Source organism: Cinclus cinclus, chromosome 12 (assembly GCF_963662255.1).
Source record: "Cinclus cinclus chromosome 12, bCinCin1.1, whole genome shotgun sequence".
Classification (NCBI taxonomy): Eukaryota; Metazoa; Chordata; class Aves; order Passeriformes; family Cinclidae; genus Cinclus; species Cinclus cinclus.
Genome location: NC_085057.1, coordinates 12,052,130 through 12,067,527, shown reverse-complemented (window position 1 = coordinate 12,067,527; position 15,398 = coordinate 12,052,130). Strand labels below are relative to the sequence as shown.

General features: G+C 44.2%; 1 protein-coding gene across 4 annotated transcripts in view; it reads left to right on the top strand.

The window, feature by feature from the left end:
- The window catches only part of FLNB (filamin B), a 69,784-nt gene extending 55,827 nt beyond the window's left edge, over positions 1–13,957 (top strand). For 3 of the 4 annotated variants that reach the window (XM_062501005.1, XM_062501004.1, XM_062501006.1), the window contains 15 exons: positions 65–205; positions 1,735–1,863; positions 2,323–2,496; positions 2,650–2,808; positions 3,181–3,384; positions 3,980–4,132; positions 4,445–4,567; positions 5,143–5,409; positions 5,649–5,786; positions 5,877–5,992; positions 7,809–7,941; positions 8,939–9,115; positions 11,450–11,668; positions 12,615–12,818; positions 13,545–13,957. In XM_062501005.1, coding sequence (XP_062356989.1) covers positions 65–205; positions 1,735–1,863; positions 2,323–2,496; positions 2,650–2,808; positions 3,181–3,384; positions 3,980–4,132; positions 4,445–4,567; positions 5,143–5,409; positions 5,649–5,786; positions 5,877–5,992; positions 7,809–7,941; positions 8,939–9,115; positions 11,450–11,668; positions 12,615–12,818; positions 13,545–13,732 — 2,525 coding nt within the window. In that variant the 3' untranslated portion in view covers positions 13,733–13,957. Of the gene's footprint in view, positions 1–64; positions 210–1,734; positions 1,864–2,322; positions 2,497–2,649; positions 2,809–3,180; positions 3,385–3,979; positions 4,133–4,444; positions 4,568–5,142; positions 5,410–5,648; positions 5,787–5,876; positions 5,993–7,808; positions 7,942–8,938; positions 9,116–11,449; positions 11,669–12,614; positions 12,819–13,544 lie in introns of all 4 variants that reach the window. The other variant, XM_062501007.1, reaches the window with a different exon arrangement.
- Positions 13,958–15,398: the final 1,441 nt, after the last annotated feature.

Sequence of the window (15,398 nt, the reverse complement as noted above, 5' to 3'; positions counted from 1 at the left end):
CTCTGTGGGTGGGAGAGGGGAAGCAGGCAGCTTCTTCTGTAACTCCCATGGTGGCCTTTTGTAGGGGAAGTACACATGCCCTCTGGAAAGACGGATACACCAGATATTGTGGATAACAAAGATGGCACAGTAACAGTGAAATATGCTCCTACTGAGGTTGGGCTGCATGAAATGCACATAAAATACATGGGAAATCACATCCCAGGTAAGTCTTGACAAAGCAAGCAATGCAAATGTGAGTGCAGAGTCCTGCTGATGTATCTGCTCCCTGGTGAGGTTCTGTAGCTAAGTCGTACATGCTGTGGAAAGATCTGCCCAGCATATTTTATCATTCAGTGGCCCCTTCTCTGCAAGCAGACCAGAGAGAACTAAAGCAAAGGAGTAAGTGCCAGGACATATGAGCTTCCATTGTGGTTTAATAGCACCAGCCAGGCTTAAAATGGATTTTGGTTTTGGGAAACTAGCTTTTGTGGCATTTTATTATGAAGAAGAAACATACAATTTTCTAACTGCCAGTTTTTCAGGTTGAAATTTACTGCCATGGTGTACAGCAAAACTACTGGTTACAGTGTGTGTTTATCCTTAAAACTGCATTGGCAAAAAAAAAATCTCAAAACTGTGGGGAGAATTGATTGGCTAAAATACTATAGTTATTCTTTCCATCTGATTGCAATAAAATAAAACACACATGCATATTATGCTGTAGTCTTTTTTTTCTTCCTGTCTGCTTCTTAACAATCAGAAACCACTGCCTTTCATTCTGTTTCTCTTCTTTTCTCCTTGCTTCACCAGCTCCTCTGTGGAAGCTCTGCCTCTCCTGGAGGCTGTAGCTGCCCTGTGGTTCTCCAGGCGTGTTGGCTTTGGGGGGCTGGGCAGAAAGGGGCAGACCTGTAGAAGGATGTGTAGACATGAGACAAAATACCTTCAGCACTGCCTGAGAGGGAGTGCTGGTTCTGTTCATACAGAAGCACAGCATAACTTAGGCTGAAGTAGGGAGCTTAGTGATGTGATGCATGGTGCTGCTTCGGTCTCGTCAGCACTTTATGGACACAGCACCCCCAGAGGTGCTGACCTGTCTGATGTATTGGTTCACTAAGACCATTACCCTGTGCTGGGATAGAAAGATGATGTGCTGTAATGATTTTCTTGAAGGTTGTCATGAATCAAGCTTTTTACTGTCTCAGCTGCAGAATCTAACTTTGGGCTGAAGAGCTATCTGTGCCTTCTTTGAAACTATTATTAGTTGTTGGTGACTGTACTTTTTGTTCTTGTGCACCAGCTTAGCTAATCTCAGGCTGGCAAATACATTTTTTGGATACCCTTCAAATTTGCTAGTTCAGGTTCATTGAGTCAGACAATGTGCTGTGCTAGTTCCTCATTCTGTGCTACCAAAATTCAGAATCAGTGCCTGAACTGAAAGCCTGCTTCTGAGTCATGTTCTGATTTAATGTGCTAAAAATAAACTTGTAAAGGGTCTTGTTCATTGCAACATCATTTAAGCTTATCTCTGGTAATTAGAGTAACACTCTTCCATGACTGAATGTGGCACAAATTGTGGAAAAGTGTCTTTTGAGGATGGAAATGGAGGCTTATTTGTTTTTTAAGTGCATTACAGTTACAATAAGTCTTTTCAGATACCACGTAATGAGAACGGCATTCAAGAACATGGGTATCAGTTCTTGTGGTCCAGACCACTCATCCTTAAAAGTGCATCTTGTTTTTTTCCCCCTTTAGAGAGCCCTCTGCAGTTCTATGTCAATTACCCCAACAGTGGCAGTGTGTCTGCTTATGGGCCTGGCCTCATTTATGGGGTTGCAAATAAACCAGCAACTTTCACTATCGTCACAGAAGATGCAGGAGAGGGTAAGTCAGTTCTTTAAACCCATCTTACCCTAAACAAGGAACTTCTTGGTAGTTTAATGCACATTGGCTTTAATTTACATTAATCTGTTCAACTACGAATCTCTGATGTTACACAAATGATTTATGCAAATATCAGACTGTAACTTGCAGTAAAAACTGGTTTGTTACCTTCCTGAGAGCAGTAGATGTACCCTATGGTACAAATTATTTGTTTAATTAAAAATAAACTGAAAGCAACTTAAATCTCTAGTGGAAGATGACTGGGTGTGGAATCACTGTTGGGTAAATCTGAAGACTGAATAGAACTGTGGCCTTAGTGGTTTGGTCTGAGCTGGTTTTGCTGCTGTCCTTTGAAAACGCTCATTTTAAGCTCCATTTTCAGTACCAGGTACTGGATATTTCTCTTTGGACCTCATGTTCACAAAGATTTACAGAAGTGCCACTCTACTCTTTTCCTAGGTGGGCTGGACTTGGCTATTGAAGGACCTTCAAAAGCAGAGATCAGTTGCATTGATAACAAAGATGGGACATGCACAGTCACATACCTGCCTACTCTACCTGGGAACTACAGCATCTTGGTCAAATACAATGACAAACACATTCCAGGCAGCCCATTCACAGCCAAGATCACAGGTATAAAGTTTAAACTTCTGGAAGCACTTAGTATTAAAAATTAACCTCTGACAGCATGGGGAGCCTAGTTTGTGGCAGGAATTTGAAGTCCTCTGACTTGTTCTGCACTTAACCTTGTAATGTTTTGTGAATCGTTTCTCTTTATGTATTCAGATGATAACAGAAGGCGGTCTCAGGTTAAGCTTGGTTCTGCTGCTGACTTCATGTTGGACATCAATGAGACTGATCTCAGTCTCCTAACAGCCAGCATTAAAGCCCCATCTGGTCGTGATGAGCCTTGTCTTCTGAAGAGGCTACCCAATAACCACATTGGTAAGCTCTGAGAGATTGCTATGATAGCCTTTACTCCAGTTTGCTTTACTGTGTAAACTGACTGACTTCTGTGCTCCTTCCCTCTTGGCTGTCCAACCAAATAGCTGATAGTGTTTGCTACAGTTGTCCAAAGACAGAAAAGTATGAAGAATGGCCTCCTGTCTTAGCTTCCATGTGGCACGCCAGGTTACAGCTGAAGTGAGTTTTGTCAGCATATATGAATGGCCTTGTGGTCTACTTGAGAGCAACACTTCAACAGGAGTAAAGACACTGATCTTCCAGTACTTCATTTCTTGGTGTGATTAAGGCATTTAAATTGAGTATAACATTAATAAAAACAGAATAAATTTGTCACATTTCTCTGCTTTGTAGGCATCTCATTCATTCCACGGGAAGTAGGAGAACATCTGGTTAGCATCAAGAAAAATGGGAGCCATGTACCAAACAGCCCTGTAACAATCATGGTGGTCCAATCTGAGATCGGGGATGCCAGACGGGCAAGAGTTTTTGGACGTGGCTTGGTAGAAGGACGAACCTTTGAAATGTGTGACTTCATTGTAGACACAAGAGATGCTGGTTAGTTCCCTCCCAAAGGCACCATGAGATGCTATGAGATATATATTAGATACATATGAGATATATATTGACTCTACAGGAGGGCACTGCCTCCCTCAGCATGCAACCACCAGGTCACAAGCTGCAAAGCAGCAGCTGCCATTAAACACAGTCACTGTCAGTTACTAACCACAGACAGTACTATTAACTTAGAATATGTTTTGTAAGGTCCTGGCTCATGTCTTTGTTACAACCCACAGGGACTGTCTCTGGGGTGGTGCTGGCTCTGGTATCATTTGGTATAACAAAAAGGAAATGAGGAAGATACTTATTTCCCTGTTGGTTTAAAATGGAGCCTTGGATAACTTTTAGCTTGGTAGATAGATTTTCAACGTTATTGAAATAAAAGGGGTACAGTCAGAAAATTTAGGAGCTGAATGCATGCTGTGTTTCTGACTGATTAGGAGTATAGAAATGCCATTAAGGCATCATGCAACTCGCATGTACCCGTTATGATACAAACCTACCAACTAGTGCCTGCTATGGGTTTGGACTATTTTATGTCAGATTTAGAGTAGAGCTTTGGGAATCTGAGGCTAACTTATCTGTATTGTAGGTTATGGTGGGATCTCACTGGCGGTTGAAGGACCCAGCAAGGTAGAGATCCAAACTGAAGATCTAGAAGATGGAACTTGCAAAGTGTCCTATTTTCCAACTGTGCCTGGTGTGTACATTGTGTCCACTAAATTTGCAGATGAACATATTCCAGGTAAGCAGAAGTGTTGGGCAAATTTTTGATTAGTACAAGAGAAGTCTTATCTGGCTGACCAGTACTCTGGAATTTGGGTGGGCTGTGTGATCTGGCTTGGACCATAAGCCCCAAAGATTGGAGGAGGTTCTCCCCAGGCAGCATGCGTCCAAAATTATTCTGGTTACGTGGATGTGTTTGACTTGGGCCTGATTGTTAGTTGGGTATAAAAGTTCCCCTATAATCCCCTACAAATCAGAGGAAGCTTTCATTTCGACCCTCAGTGGCATGTGTAATAAGCAGAGGAAGAATGACTTGCTGTGATACTTACAGGCAGCCCATTTAGTGTGAAGATAAGTGGTGAAGGAAGAGTTAAGGAGAGCATCACACGAACAAGACGGGCTCCCTCTGTTGCAACAGTAGGAAGCATATGTGATCTGAACCTAAAAATCCCAGGTAAGCAACAACATCCTTATCCTCAAAACCACAACTTGCACTTGTGTAGCATGGAGTACTTGAAGCAGGGAAAATACAAACTTTAGTTTTGTAAAGACATCCTCATAAACATAGCTTGGGGAAGAAACACTGGTAATGTATCTTTTCAAATAGTTAAAAAAAAGCATAACCATGATCAACACATGGAGGAATAAATACTGTTGATGCCTTAATTTAATTTATTCTGTGTACAGCAGGCTGGAGAATAGGCTGCACAGCTCATTCCAGCTCCAGGTTTTTAAGATCATGTTGGCTGTTGAATGTTTGTACTGCTGTCTGGAAACTGTGACTCATGTAGGCCAGGCTTAGCTGGCTGCACTTATCCAGACACTTCATCTGCTTCTGTAGCACCTGGGAAGCTGCAGCTGGCCAGGTTTTCTGCTCAGAAGCACACAGGTTGCTGAGCATGCAATGAACATCTGCGTACCTCTTCTGTTATTTGTAGTGGGTACAACTGCACTTCACTTGAGCTCAGGTCCTGCTTCCAAAACATTTGTCACTTTCTAATCTGCATTTTTCTATTCTCTTCTTGCTAGAAATTGATTGTGCTGATATGACAGCTCAGGTAACCAGTCCCTCCGGGAGAAACTTCGATGCTGAAATTGTAGAGTGTGACAAAAACACCTACTGTGTCCGCTTTGTGCCACAAGAAATGGGGGTCCACACTGTGGATGTCAAATACAAAGGGCAGCCAGTGCCAGGCAGCCCCTTCCAGTTCACCGTGGGGCCACTGGGTGAGGGAGGAGCCCATAAAGTGAGAGCTGGAGGCCCGGGGCTGGAGCGTGGAGAGACAGGTGTTCCAGGTGAGTTCCTCTGCTCTCAGTGGGCTCCAGAATCTGCTGTGTGCAGGTCTGCAGTGCAGTGTTTTGGCTAACAGGAGCTCCTGCAGAAACTGCTAAGTAGTACCTCCCAGTATGTTGGGATGAGCTGCTATTCTTCAAATACGGTCAAGTGTGGAACTTTACAGTCTGTTAGGAGGGAGCTGCCACCCATCAGCAGCAGCAAACTTAACTCTTGTGTGTGCTCTTGTGTGCTTCAACAGCTGAGTTCAGCATATGGACGCGGGAAGCTGGAGCTGGAGGACTGTCTATTGCTGTAGAAGGCCCAAGTAAAGCAGAGATCACCTTTGATGACCATAAAGATGGATCTTGTGGTGCATCATATATAGTTCAAGAGCCAGGTACATACTGAGACCAAATCACATGGAAACAACACTGATTGTGACTTTCGAAGAAACTAAGGACACTCACTGCTTCTCTTCTCTCTGCAGGCAACTATGAGGTGTCCATAAAGTTCAATGATGAGCACATTCCTGAAAGCCCCTACCTGGTTCCTGTCATCGCCCCTTCCGATGATGCTCGCAGGCTCACTGTCACTAGTCTTCAGGTGAGACATAAGGAAACATCTCTACAGCTTACCACAGAGACTGATTTCGTCCTTGTTCTCCAAAATCAAAATGGTTGTCCTTTCTTCTTAGTAATAGCCTTGTCTTGGTTGGTGCTTGTTTTCAAGCTCAGCTTGCAGCCAGAGAGATTTTTTGCAGCTGGCCCCTGGGTAACTCTGGCTAGTCAGAGTTCAAAGGCAGAAGGCTCAAATGAGTGTGTTGTAGGTGATAACACTTGGGGACTAGGAATGAGAGGCTCCAGAAATAGCATTGGAAGAGCTAAGACATATTTCCCATGCCATTAGCTAGGGGAAGGACAAGAAGAACTGAAATTTAGAGGTGAACCACCAGTGATTATGCTGGTACCAGGTTCCTCATTTGGCACGTGCATGAAGAGCTACATTTCCATGGGTGAGATGTCCCAGCCACGCAGCCCTGTGCTATCAATGCAGCTTGGCCAGGCAGACAGAGCTGGCCCTGCTGTGAGGTCACGGTGCAGATTTGCTCTGCCTGATGCCACAAAACCACAGAGTCACAGCTCAGATGATTCATGAAAGGTAGTGAATCTCAGAGTGAATCACAGCTTTGTAGCTGCTCTAGGCTCATCTGGTAACCTCACTGTATAATTTGTGTATGTGTGTGGTTAGAGGCATTAAAATACAAGTAACATTAAAGGCCTGACTGAAATCTCCAAAGGCAGAAGCTTGGATGTGAGACTGAGAATCTTTGTCTAAATATACTGTACCTCAGTCCTCCTTGAGTGGTGATTAGTACTTCAGTTAGGGCTTTTTTTTGGTTATGTCCCAGTTGTGATCCCCAGGAGTTTGCCGGGGCTGCAGGAATTCTCCACCTCAGCTGTGTAAATGAACCATGATAGCCTGATCCAATAGTATCTCTTCTAACCTGGAGTTACAAGGGCGTTAATTAGTCACTGTGGTATTGATGTTTGCCTTGTGTTTCATTTAAAGACTCTTTGACAGGAATACTCACTTCAATTAAGTCCTGGAGAGGCAGATAAAGCTGAGTATTCTGTAATGGAGTCCATTGTGCATCATCAACTTCTACTAAACCCACATCAGGGACTTGTTTATACATTGTACCTCAGTTCTACTCAGTTGCATTTATTTCCCTCTTCAGGATTTAGTTGAAAACAAAATGAGGTAAAGTATGTTAAGCGTGAGAGATTACTGCTGGATAGCTGCATGGGCTGTGCTGGTCAAGGACCACTGTGGCTCAAATGTGGAGATGCCTCACCTTCCACCAATGGCCTGACAGCGCCACAACATCTGGTTTCAGGTTTTAAATTACTTTCTCATGTTTGAGACATCTACTGATGGCGTTCTAAATGCAGCCTCTTGTGGCAAATATAAACATGCATATTACTCTTTCAGACATTTATTATCAGGATTATCAGAGGCTTTTCCCTGAATGAATCTGGAGTGAATGAAAGGGCTGAAAATGAAGCTATAGCTTAAGCATCCTTTAAATCGAGTTCCTGAATACTGTGGGACTGACCTCAGTGATAATGGGGGACTAGTATTGTAAACTTGCCTCTCTTTGACGTGGCACAATTGTTTGGCTTCCAAAAACAGTCTGTTACCATGGGAAAAGTCAGCCTAGCCAACGTGGGTGACTCCTAAATCAGCCACCCCCTAAGAGGGAGAGAGCATCTGATTTGAGAGTTAATGCAAGTCACAACTTTATGCCTTTTGTTAAAATCTAAAAAACCCTCATGCTGAAGTGGTTATCTCCCTGCCACAAATCTTGTGCTGTCTGAAACGAAAGTTTGAATTGATAATCTGACTGTTGCATTCTCAGGAGTCTGGATTAAAAGTTAATCAGCCAGCATCCTTTGCTATAAGGCTGAATGGGGCAAAGGGCAAGATCGATGCTAAAGTCCACAGCCCCTCCGGAGCTGTCGAAGAGTGCCATGTGTCTGAGCTGGAGCCAGGTAAGCATAGCTTCATGATGATCAAAACAATTGCATGACCTCCAAAGCACTTGCTGCCACATAGGGAATTCAGTTCCTTTGGCTTACGAATAATGCACCCCAGGGATGAGCATGTTGCTTGGAAAAGGACTTTTTGGTGTCAAGAGCTGTTCAGTCAGGGTTATGTGCATGTTTTTCTGTGAGCCTCAACTTGTGTTAGAGGTATTCAAGTCTTGGCTTAGCAGTGAAGGTACAGTGACATTAGTAATAAATTAAATATGATATGGTTGTTGAATTTAACCAGGGAAGTTTATTTGTCAAAGCTATGCTTCAATCTTTGACTAATTGTTTATTTTTAACTCGCACTCACTCCTTCACATGAAATGTCAAGGAAGCTGTCTATAAGCAAACACTACAGAAAGCTCAACACCTGTTTCAGCAATGAGCTTTTCTTTTTCACTTGAAGTCTGTATGAGTTATGGTCTGTACTACGAACAAACAGCAGCTGTCCAGCTGGGGGAGATCAGTCCCGCCTCAGAGTTAACACGCAATCAAAAAAGTGAAATATCAGCAAATTACTAAATGACTTCATTAGATAAAGGTGTGGTGTCAGAGCAGCACACTCAGCTTGCTGCTAAGATTTGGCTTGCTCTGACCAGCTGCTTTTCTTCTACACACGGCTCCCTCAGCTGCCAACAGATTGGGCTGTGATTCAGTTTTCATGTTTAGTGCATGAGTGAGGCAAATAACTCTCAGACTAGATGACAGTTGATCAAGTCCTAGTGAACAAGGTGAAAACACAAGCTGTAAAACCTTGTGTGATGAATACAGCATTTTCCTGATTAAGTACAAGTTGAGCAGCTCGTGTAGCTGAGCTCACTTAAACTGGGACCCAAATATGTCAAAGGCTTTCAGAAGCTCGGATGGATTGCTAATGAGCCCTGCCTTGGGTTTCATTGCTGGTTTATGGTTGGATTGTTGTCTCTGCTGTGTCAGAAGAGCCCCTTTTCTGTTGCAGATAAATATGCCGTTCGCTTCATCCCCCACGAGAACGGCATCCACTCCATCGATGTGAAGTTCAACGGGAGCCATGTGGTGGGCAGCCCTTTCAAAGTGCGCGTGGGCGAGCCTGGCCAGGCGGGCAACCCTGCCCTTGTCACAGCCTACGGATCCGGCCTGGAGAGCGGCACCACGGGTAACCCTTCTCCTACACACCTGCTTGTGCTTGGGCTTGGAGACATACAGAACCTATTTCTAGGCATACTTTTACATTACTTCACCTGCCGAGGCAGCTGAACTAACCCACATTCTCTGCAGACCTGAGTGCAGGCTAATTTTGCTTTCTAGCATGCTTATAACCATCACTCACAAGTCTGCAGCCTATACTGAGCCTTAACAAACTTAAAAATCAGCAACTGCAACACGCATTCACTGAACTGCTGGTTAGCAGCTGGGCTACAGCTCTGCTGGTTAGCTTAACTCCACGTCGGTGGTCTCTTGAGCTCCAGAGATGCTCTGGTTCCCTTCCACACATGAACACCACGTCCCAGTTGGCTGTCTAGAGATCAAGGAATCTTGTGTTAATTAAATGGGTATGAGGGTGTACCCTGTTATATTCCCTTTGGTGCTTGCACCTCCAAGAATGTCAAGTGAAATGCAGTAGGATATGTAAACCCTAGGGAGAAGGTGGGTTGTTCTGTTGGTAGTGTGCTAGGCATGCTCTAGATGCAGTGTGAACAATCTCTTCTGGGAAATCTGGCACCTTGTTGTCTGCTGTGGCTGCCTCATCTGATAGTTCTCAACTGGAGAATATAGGGTTTAGGGTTTCATTTCTACGATTTGTGGCCTTAGTAAGTACGAAAACATTCCAGGATATGCACTTTGATTTTTTTTTTTTAGTGTTCTTGCTAAGGCCACACACATAGGTAAATAACAGAGTAAAATTATTATTTTTCTCTCCTTTTGTTGTGTAAGGGAGTAGCTAGTTCATTTTGTCCTATCCACTGCAGTCTCCTGTGGACTCCATTTCATACTTTTTTTCTCCCTGTGGAAAAAAAAAAAAAAATACTGCAGTTATCCAGACAAAGCTTCTGCTGTTCTGGAGGAACCAAGCAGTTGGTTTTGGAAACATGCAGATATTCTATAAAATAAAGATGTAGCTTGAGCTCCTTTAATAGGTGGAAACAAAAGCAGTCATTAATACCAGCCAGTGATGCATCAGGGACAGGGGAATATTTCTTCATCTATAAAGGTGCTTGGGGTTGTTTTTAATCTAAATAGACTGTTCAATTTCAGCAAAGCTGCTCTGTGCCCCGTTGTTGAATCCTGGCCACTGCCAAAAGTGCCATGCCCTGGGAGCTGCTGAGCAGCATTTCAGAACAATGACCCAGTGTAGGGGTTTCAGTGGCTGAGCACCTGAACCATCCCCCTGGGAGGGCTGAGCGTCTGCAGCCTCCAACAATGAGAGCCTTCATCTGGGGCACAGGAAAAAGCAGTGCCTCTGGAGCAAGAACTCTTAGCCAGAAGAGTTGCTGTGAAGCTTTCTGGCTTTGAGAATTAACTTCTCTCCAGTTGAGCAGGGTACTGTGGGCTGATGCCTGACCTCCTGGGCCAGTGGTGCCAGGGGGATGGGAGCACTGGAAGGACAATCCTCTGTGGGAGCTGGGCTCTTCCAGCATTGCGACACAGCAGCCTCTTTTGTGGGGAGGCTAGAAACTTCTCCGAGTTTATTCCCACATCTTCATGCTTCCATCGCAGCAGCAGTAAACTTTCCCATGGCCATCTTGGTTTTGAGTGTGCCTGAGCACTTTATTCCTCCTCAACAGTGTCTCATGTAACAGCCTGAAGATCATAAATATTTGAGGCCAGAGTCTGACAGTAAATTATTCGGGGGCTGAAAGCCTTACTTAATTTTTTTCTTGTGTTGCTGGCATTGTGTCATTGGCTTAGTATTAGCAACAATAATTCAGCTGTGTTAACCAGATGCTGTAATTAAACAAGCTTTTGTTTCCACAAACTGCTTGGAGTGCTGTTGCCCAGCAGTTCAAACACAATCTCCTCCAGGCCATCTCCTGCCCCTTGTCTCTCTTGCTTTATTGTGGGCTCTTTGCTGCTGATTTGCAGTCCAGGCACTGAGGCAGTTCTGAGCTCCCCCAAAACTAGCCATGCTGGAGCTGTGTGAGTGTGCACTCTAATGCCCAGCAGAAAAGCTCTTGTTTTCTCTCTTAAGCCAGTTTTCTTGATACCAAATTACTTCCATTTGAGTCCTGAAGGGCTCTCATGACCCCTTCTCCCACACAGTCACATAGCCTACCTGGAGGCGGGAGCAGGATGAAGCTGGGGAGGCTGCCAGGAGTGCAGAGCTCCATTTGGGGCTGGCCTGTGCAAGGGGTGGATGTGGTGTCCCTCCCTGCCTGCAGCCCTGGGCAGACTGATCTTGTGCCGAATGACCCCTTATTTAATGCCTGAGGCTGCGTGCGTAACATCGGGTGTGAGGAAGAGTGTGTCTCACTGTGCTACGTCTTTCTAGGACTGCAGTCGGAGTTTTTCATTAACACGACCAAGGCTGGTCCAGGTACCCTCTCTGTTACAATTGAAGGGCCATCAAAGGTGAAAATGGACTGCCAGGAAACTCCAGAAGGTTACAAAGTCATGTACACACCCATGGCTCCAGGAAACTATTTAATTGGAGTTAAATATGGTGGACCTAACCACATAGTGGGCAGCCCTTTCAAGGCAAAGGTTACAGGTAAAAAGCTAACTAGTATTTACTCCGTGCCTGAAGCAGGTCATGTCATTCAGCAAGACCTCCTCCCAAGACAATGTGGTGTTCTGGTCTAGATGCCCAAAACCATGAGAAGCAAAACATTTCTCCCCATCACCTCCAAAGCCTGTGTGAGGGGTCTCGGGAGCAGCTACAAAAGCAGTAGTCAGGGAGCTTGGCAGCTTGACTCAGTGATGGGCCATAAAAGAGCTTTTAAGGGGTAATATTAACTGCTGATCTAGTGCTAGGGTCTTGCATGGGTCACAGGGAAATATGACTTACTTTCCCATTTCCCCTCCACCCTCAAAGCCTGAAACCTGCTCACCTGTAGTATTTGTTGCCTCTCTTGGTCTCATTTTGGTGAAGGTATCACCTAGCCAAAGGTCAGTAATGTCTGGGAGGCTCCTAGGTGAAGTGAGGAAGGCTGGTTTAAGGAAGCTTGTTCTCTTTCCAGCACTGTGTTTAAGCACAGGCTGAAGCCCATCTCTACTCCTCCCCCTGAGTTTGTGAACCCTCTTGTGGTGCCCATAGCGTGGTGATGTTCTTGGGAGAGGGTGGCAGGGACTGCGCTCCCCCAGGCTGGGACATGCTCTGCTTTCAAAATGGGTTATTGCAAAATTGCACCTGCTTTTCTGCCAACTCATTTTTGGCATTTGGTGATTGGAGCACAATTAACTCTTCTTAAGCAACCCGCTTTGCTTAATGAATCCTGAAGTTCCTGTGGTCCTTTAGCCACTTGAGGGCTCTGGGATGGGATTGTTGCCAGCTGTGCTGGAAGATGTCAGCTTAAATACCCAAGTAGGAAATTGCTCCTCTCCAAAAATGCCTTTTGGATGCAGAATGCATGCTAGTCATTAGGAGGGTTTCAAAACCTTGTGAATGCTTTTCAGATGGGGTGAATCTGAATGTCAGAAACCTTTTCTGTTTCCAGGGCAGCGACTGGTTAGTCCAGGCAGTGCCAATGAAACCTCTTCCATCCTGGTAGAGTCAGTGACAAGGTCATCAACTGAAACTTGCTATAGCGCCATTCCCAAATCCACCTCGGATGCCAGCAAAGTGGTTTCCCGGGGAGCAGGACTCTCAAAGGCTTTTGTGGGTCAGAAAAGCTCCTTCTCTGTGGACTGCAGCAAAGCAGGTATGGATACAGGAACCAGATGGATGTTCAGGGTCGGTGGTTTAGCCGGGCAATTTTTTCCCCAAACCAACTTGGAGAGTTAAAATTCAGAGCTTAAGGTAATGATTTGGTACTAAAGAAAAATGCTAAATACTATACAGTGCTCACCAAGTCAGTCCTAATACAGAGGCTGTAAAGATGCTAATTCCTCTCCTGGCTTCGTCTGAGCCAGGTGCACCTGAAAGAACCACAGGGTTATGGCATGAGAACAAACAGGTTGCTGAACTTAAGCAACCCTTGTGGTGCATTGTAGCATGCAATGCACAGTGTTCCTGTAACCTTTCATGCTCATCATCATCATCTGGGAACTCTCGTGGGTGGATTAGAGGCCAGCTGTGTCCACTGGCCCCTGCTATTAACTTCTGATGAAGTACTTGTAAAGCAGTATCAGCTTGTTTTCACAAGCAGCATTGATGGCTCCTGTGCTCTACTTAGTGGTAGCCTGTAGTTAGATAGTGGTAACCTGTCAGGTCTGGCAAATTGCACAGATAAACTGTCACCTCTAAGAGGTTGAAAGCTTTTAATATAAAATTCCTTCTTGTACCAAATTAATCTGAGGTGTGGCTCAGATACCACTCTGTCAATTAAAATAACAGAATCCATTTGTTAAAGAGCCAATATATTATGGTGCAACCATGCTGCCTTGTTTAAGCTCAGGGGTATTAACAGTTGTGTGTTTTGCCATAGGTTCCAACATGCTGTTAGTTGGCGTCCACGGACCTACAATACCATGTGAAGAGGTGTCCATCAAGCATTTGGGCAGCCATCAGTACAATGTCACTTATGTTGTCAAGGAAAGGGGGGACTATGTCCTGGCAGTGAAGTGGGGTGATGAGCACATTCCTGGGAGTCCCTTCCATGTCACCGTTCCCTAAATGCGCTCTCAGGTGGTCTCTGCGTGTGCAGTTCAGATGTAGAGTTGTACTGAGTGCAGTCATGTTGCAAAATGCAGTTTCTAGATATGCACGTCTCACACTTCAATAGTCAGACATAAACTCTAACTGTTTTTACAAGCATTTCACTTTTATCCTACTTACCAACCTAATGTCAATTTATTTAATATCTCCTCAAATTGTACCTTTGTAGTACTGTCTGGGTCACTGTTAATGTTTGGAGAATCATGTGGATGACTAGACACTAATTTCCCTTGCGGATGTTGAAGACTTAAGGTGTTAATTGAAAACTGGAATTTGTCTTTGTAATTGGGTATCTTAACTACTGATTTTATTTGACTGGAGACTTTACATTTTAGTTATGGAATATGACTTGGGCTGTCCCCAGTTCAAATTCTTTTCTGTAAAGAAATGAGGTAAAACTGGTACTATAATAGGTGCCTTTGTATACTTGATCAGTTTTAATACTCAACATTATAAAAAGCTATTATAAGTAGCTTTACCACTCAAATTTAAAATGTTTCTGAAAATGCTTTGCTAATGGTTTACATTTAGAAAAAGTTTATCTTTTATAGCAAACCAAAAGCAGACTGAAAATTACTTCCTGTAAGCTTTCAGCCTCTCTATGTTAATGCTTTGTAACTCTAGAGACAGGTAGCGTTTTGGCCATGATGCTAGTAATGCGGTTTTTAACGAGCTTGGGATGCTGGTGATGTTTCTGTAACTTTACAGGTAACACCCCCCACACCCTTTTTGATTTAGGAACAAGCCCTGGGTTGGGTGGGTTAAGTAAAGCCCCTGAACTTGCCAAGCCAGGCATGGCTGTCACCTGTGTGACCCAGAGTCGCTGCAGTCCAGAGCACCACAGTGTGTTGAGAAGATGACTACTGGTTTGCCTGGAGGCTGCAGGCCAGGCCAGTGTCTGAGACAGGGCAAAGAAGCCATCCTGATACCCACATCTGCAGTGGGACACAGGGTGGTGGGTCTGTGAAGTTACCAGTAATAGCAATACCAATAATAGCAATACCAATGAACAAACCCCTCTTTGGTGCAAGGTGTTCTCTTGTGTCTGAGTCCAAGGACATGCCTGAAGCAAACTCATCTCTCCTGAAATTCCCTTCGTGCTGCAACAGGCGTTGCTGCTGAGGGTTAGGGAGTGGAAACTTCCTTGTGATTTGTCTGTTTGTCCCAGATTACTCTGTACTACTTCCCAGGTGCATATCTGAATTGCTGTCAGCTGCTGGAGCTTTAGTAAACTCTCCTGATGAGCTCAAACTCTGCAGTTTAGAGAAGGTAGGATTTGTTGAAAACCTGTTGACATGTCATTGTCCCTTGGGAGAAGTCCATGCTTACGTTTCTGTAATCATGTGTGGATGTACTACTCTCCAGCACAGTTACTGGGAAAAAAAGAAGGTTGGGGTTTTTTTACTGTGCTTTTTTTGTGCCTTAATGTGAAATGCTCACTACATTGTAAACTAGAAAGTAAAAACAAAATAAACTGGATTAAAATGCAGGTTTGTAAAATTGTATCTTATAACTTATTAAATAGAAATGTTTGCTTCATTAAAATGTGCATGTTAAAAACAACATCGGATTCTTTTCATATGTAGTCAGTAAAGTTCAGACTGGAGCTTCACACAGCAGTTTC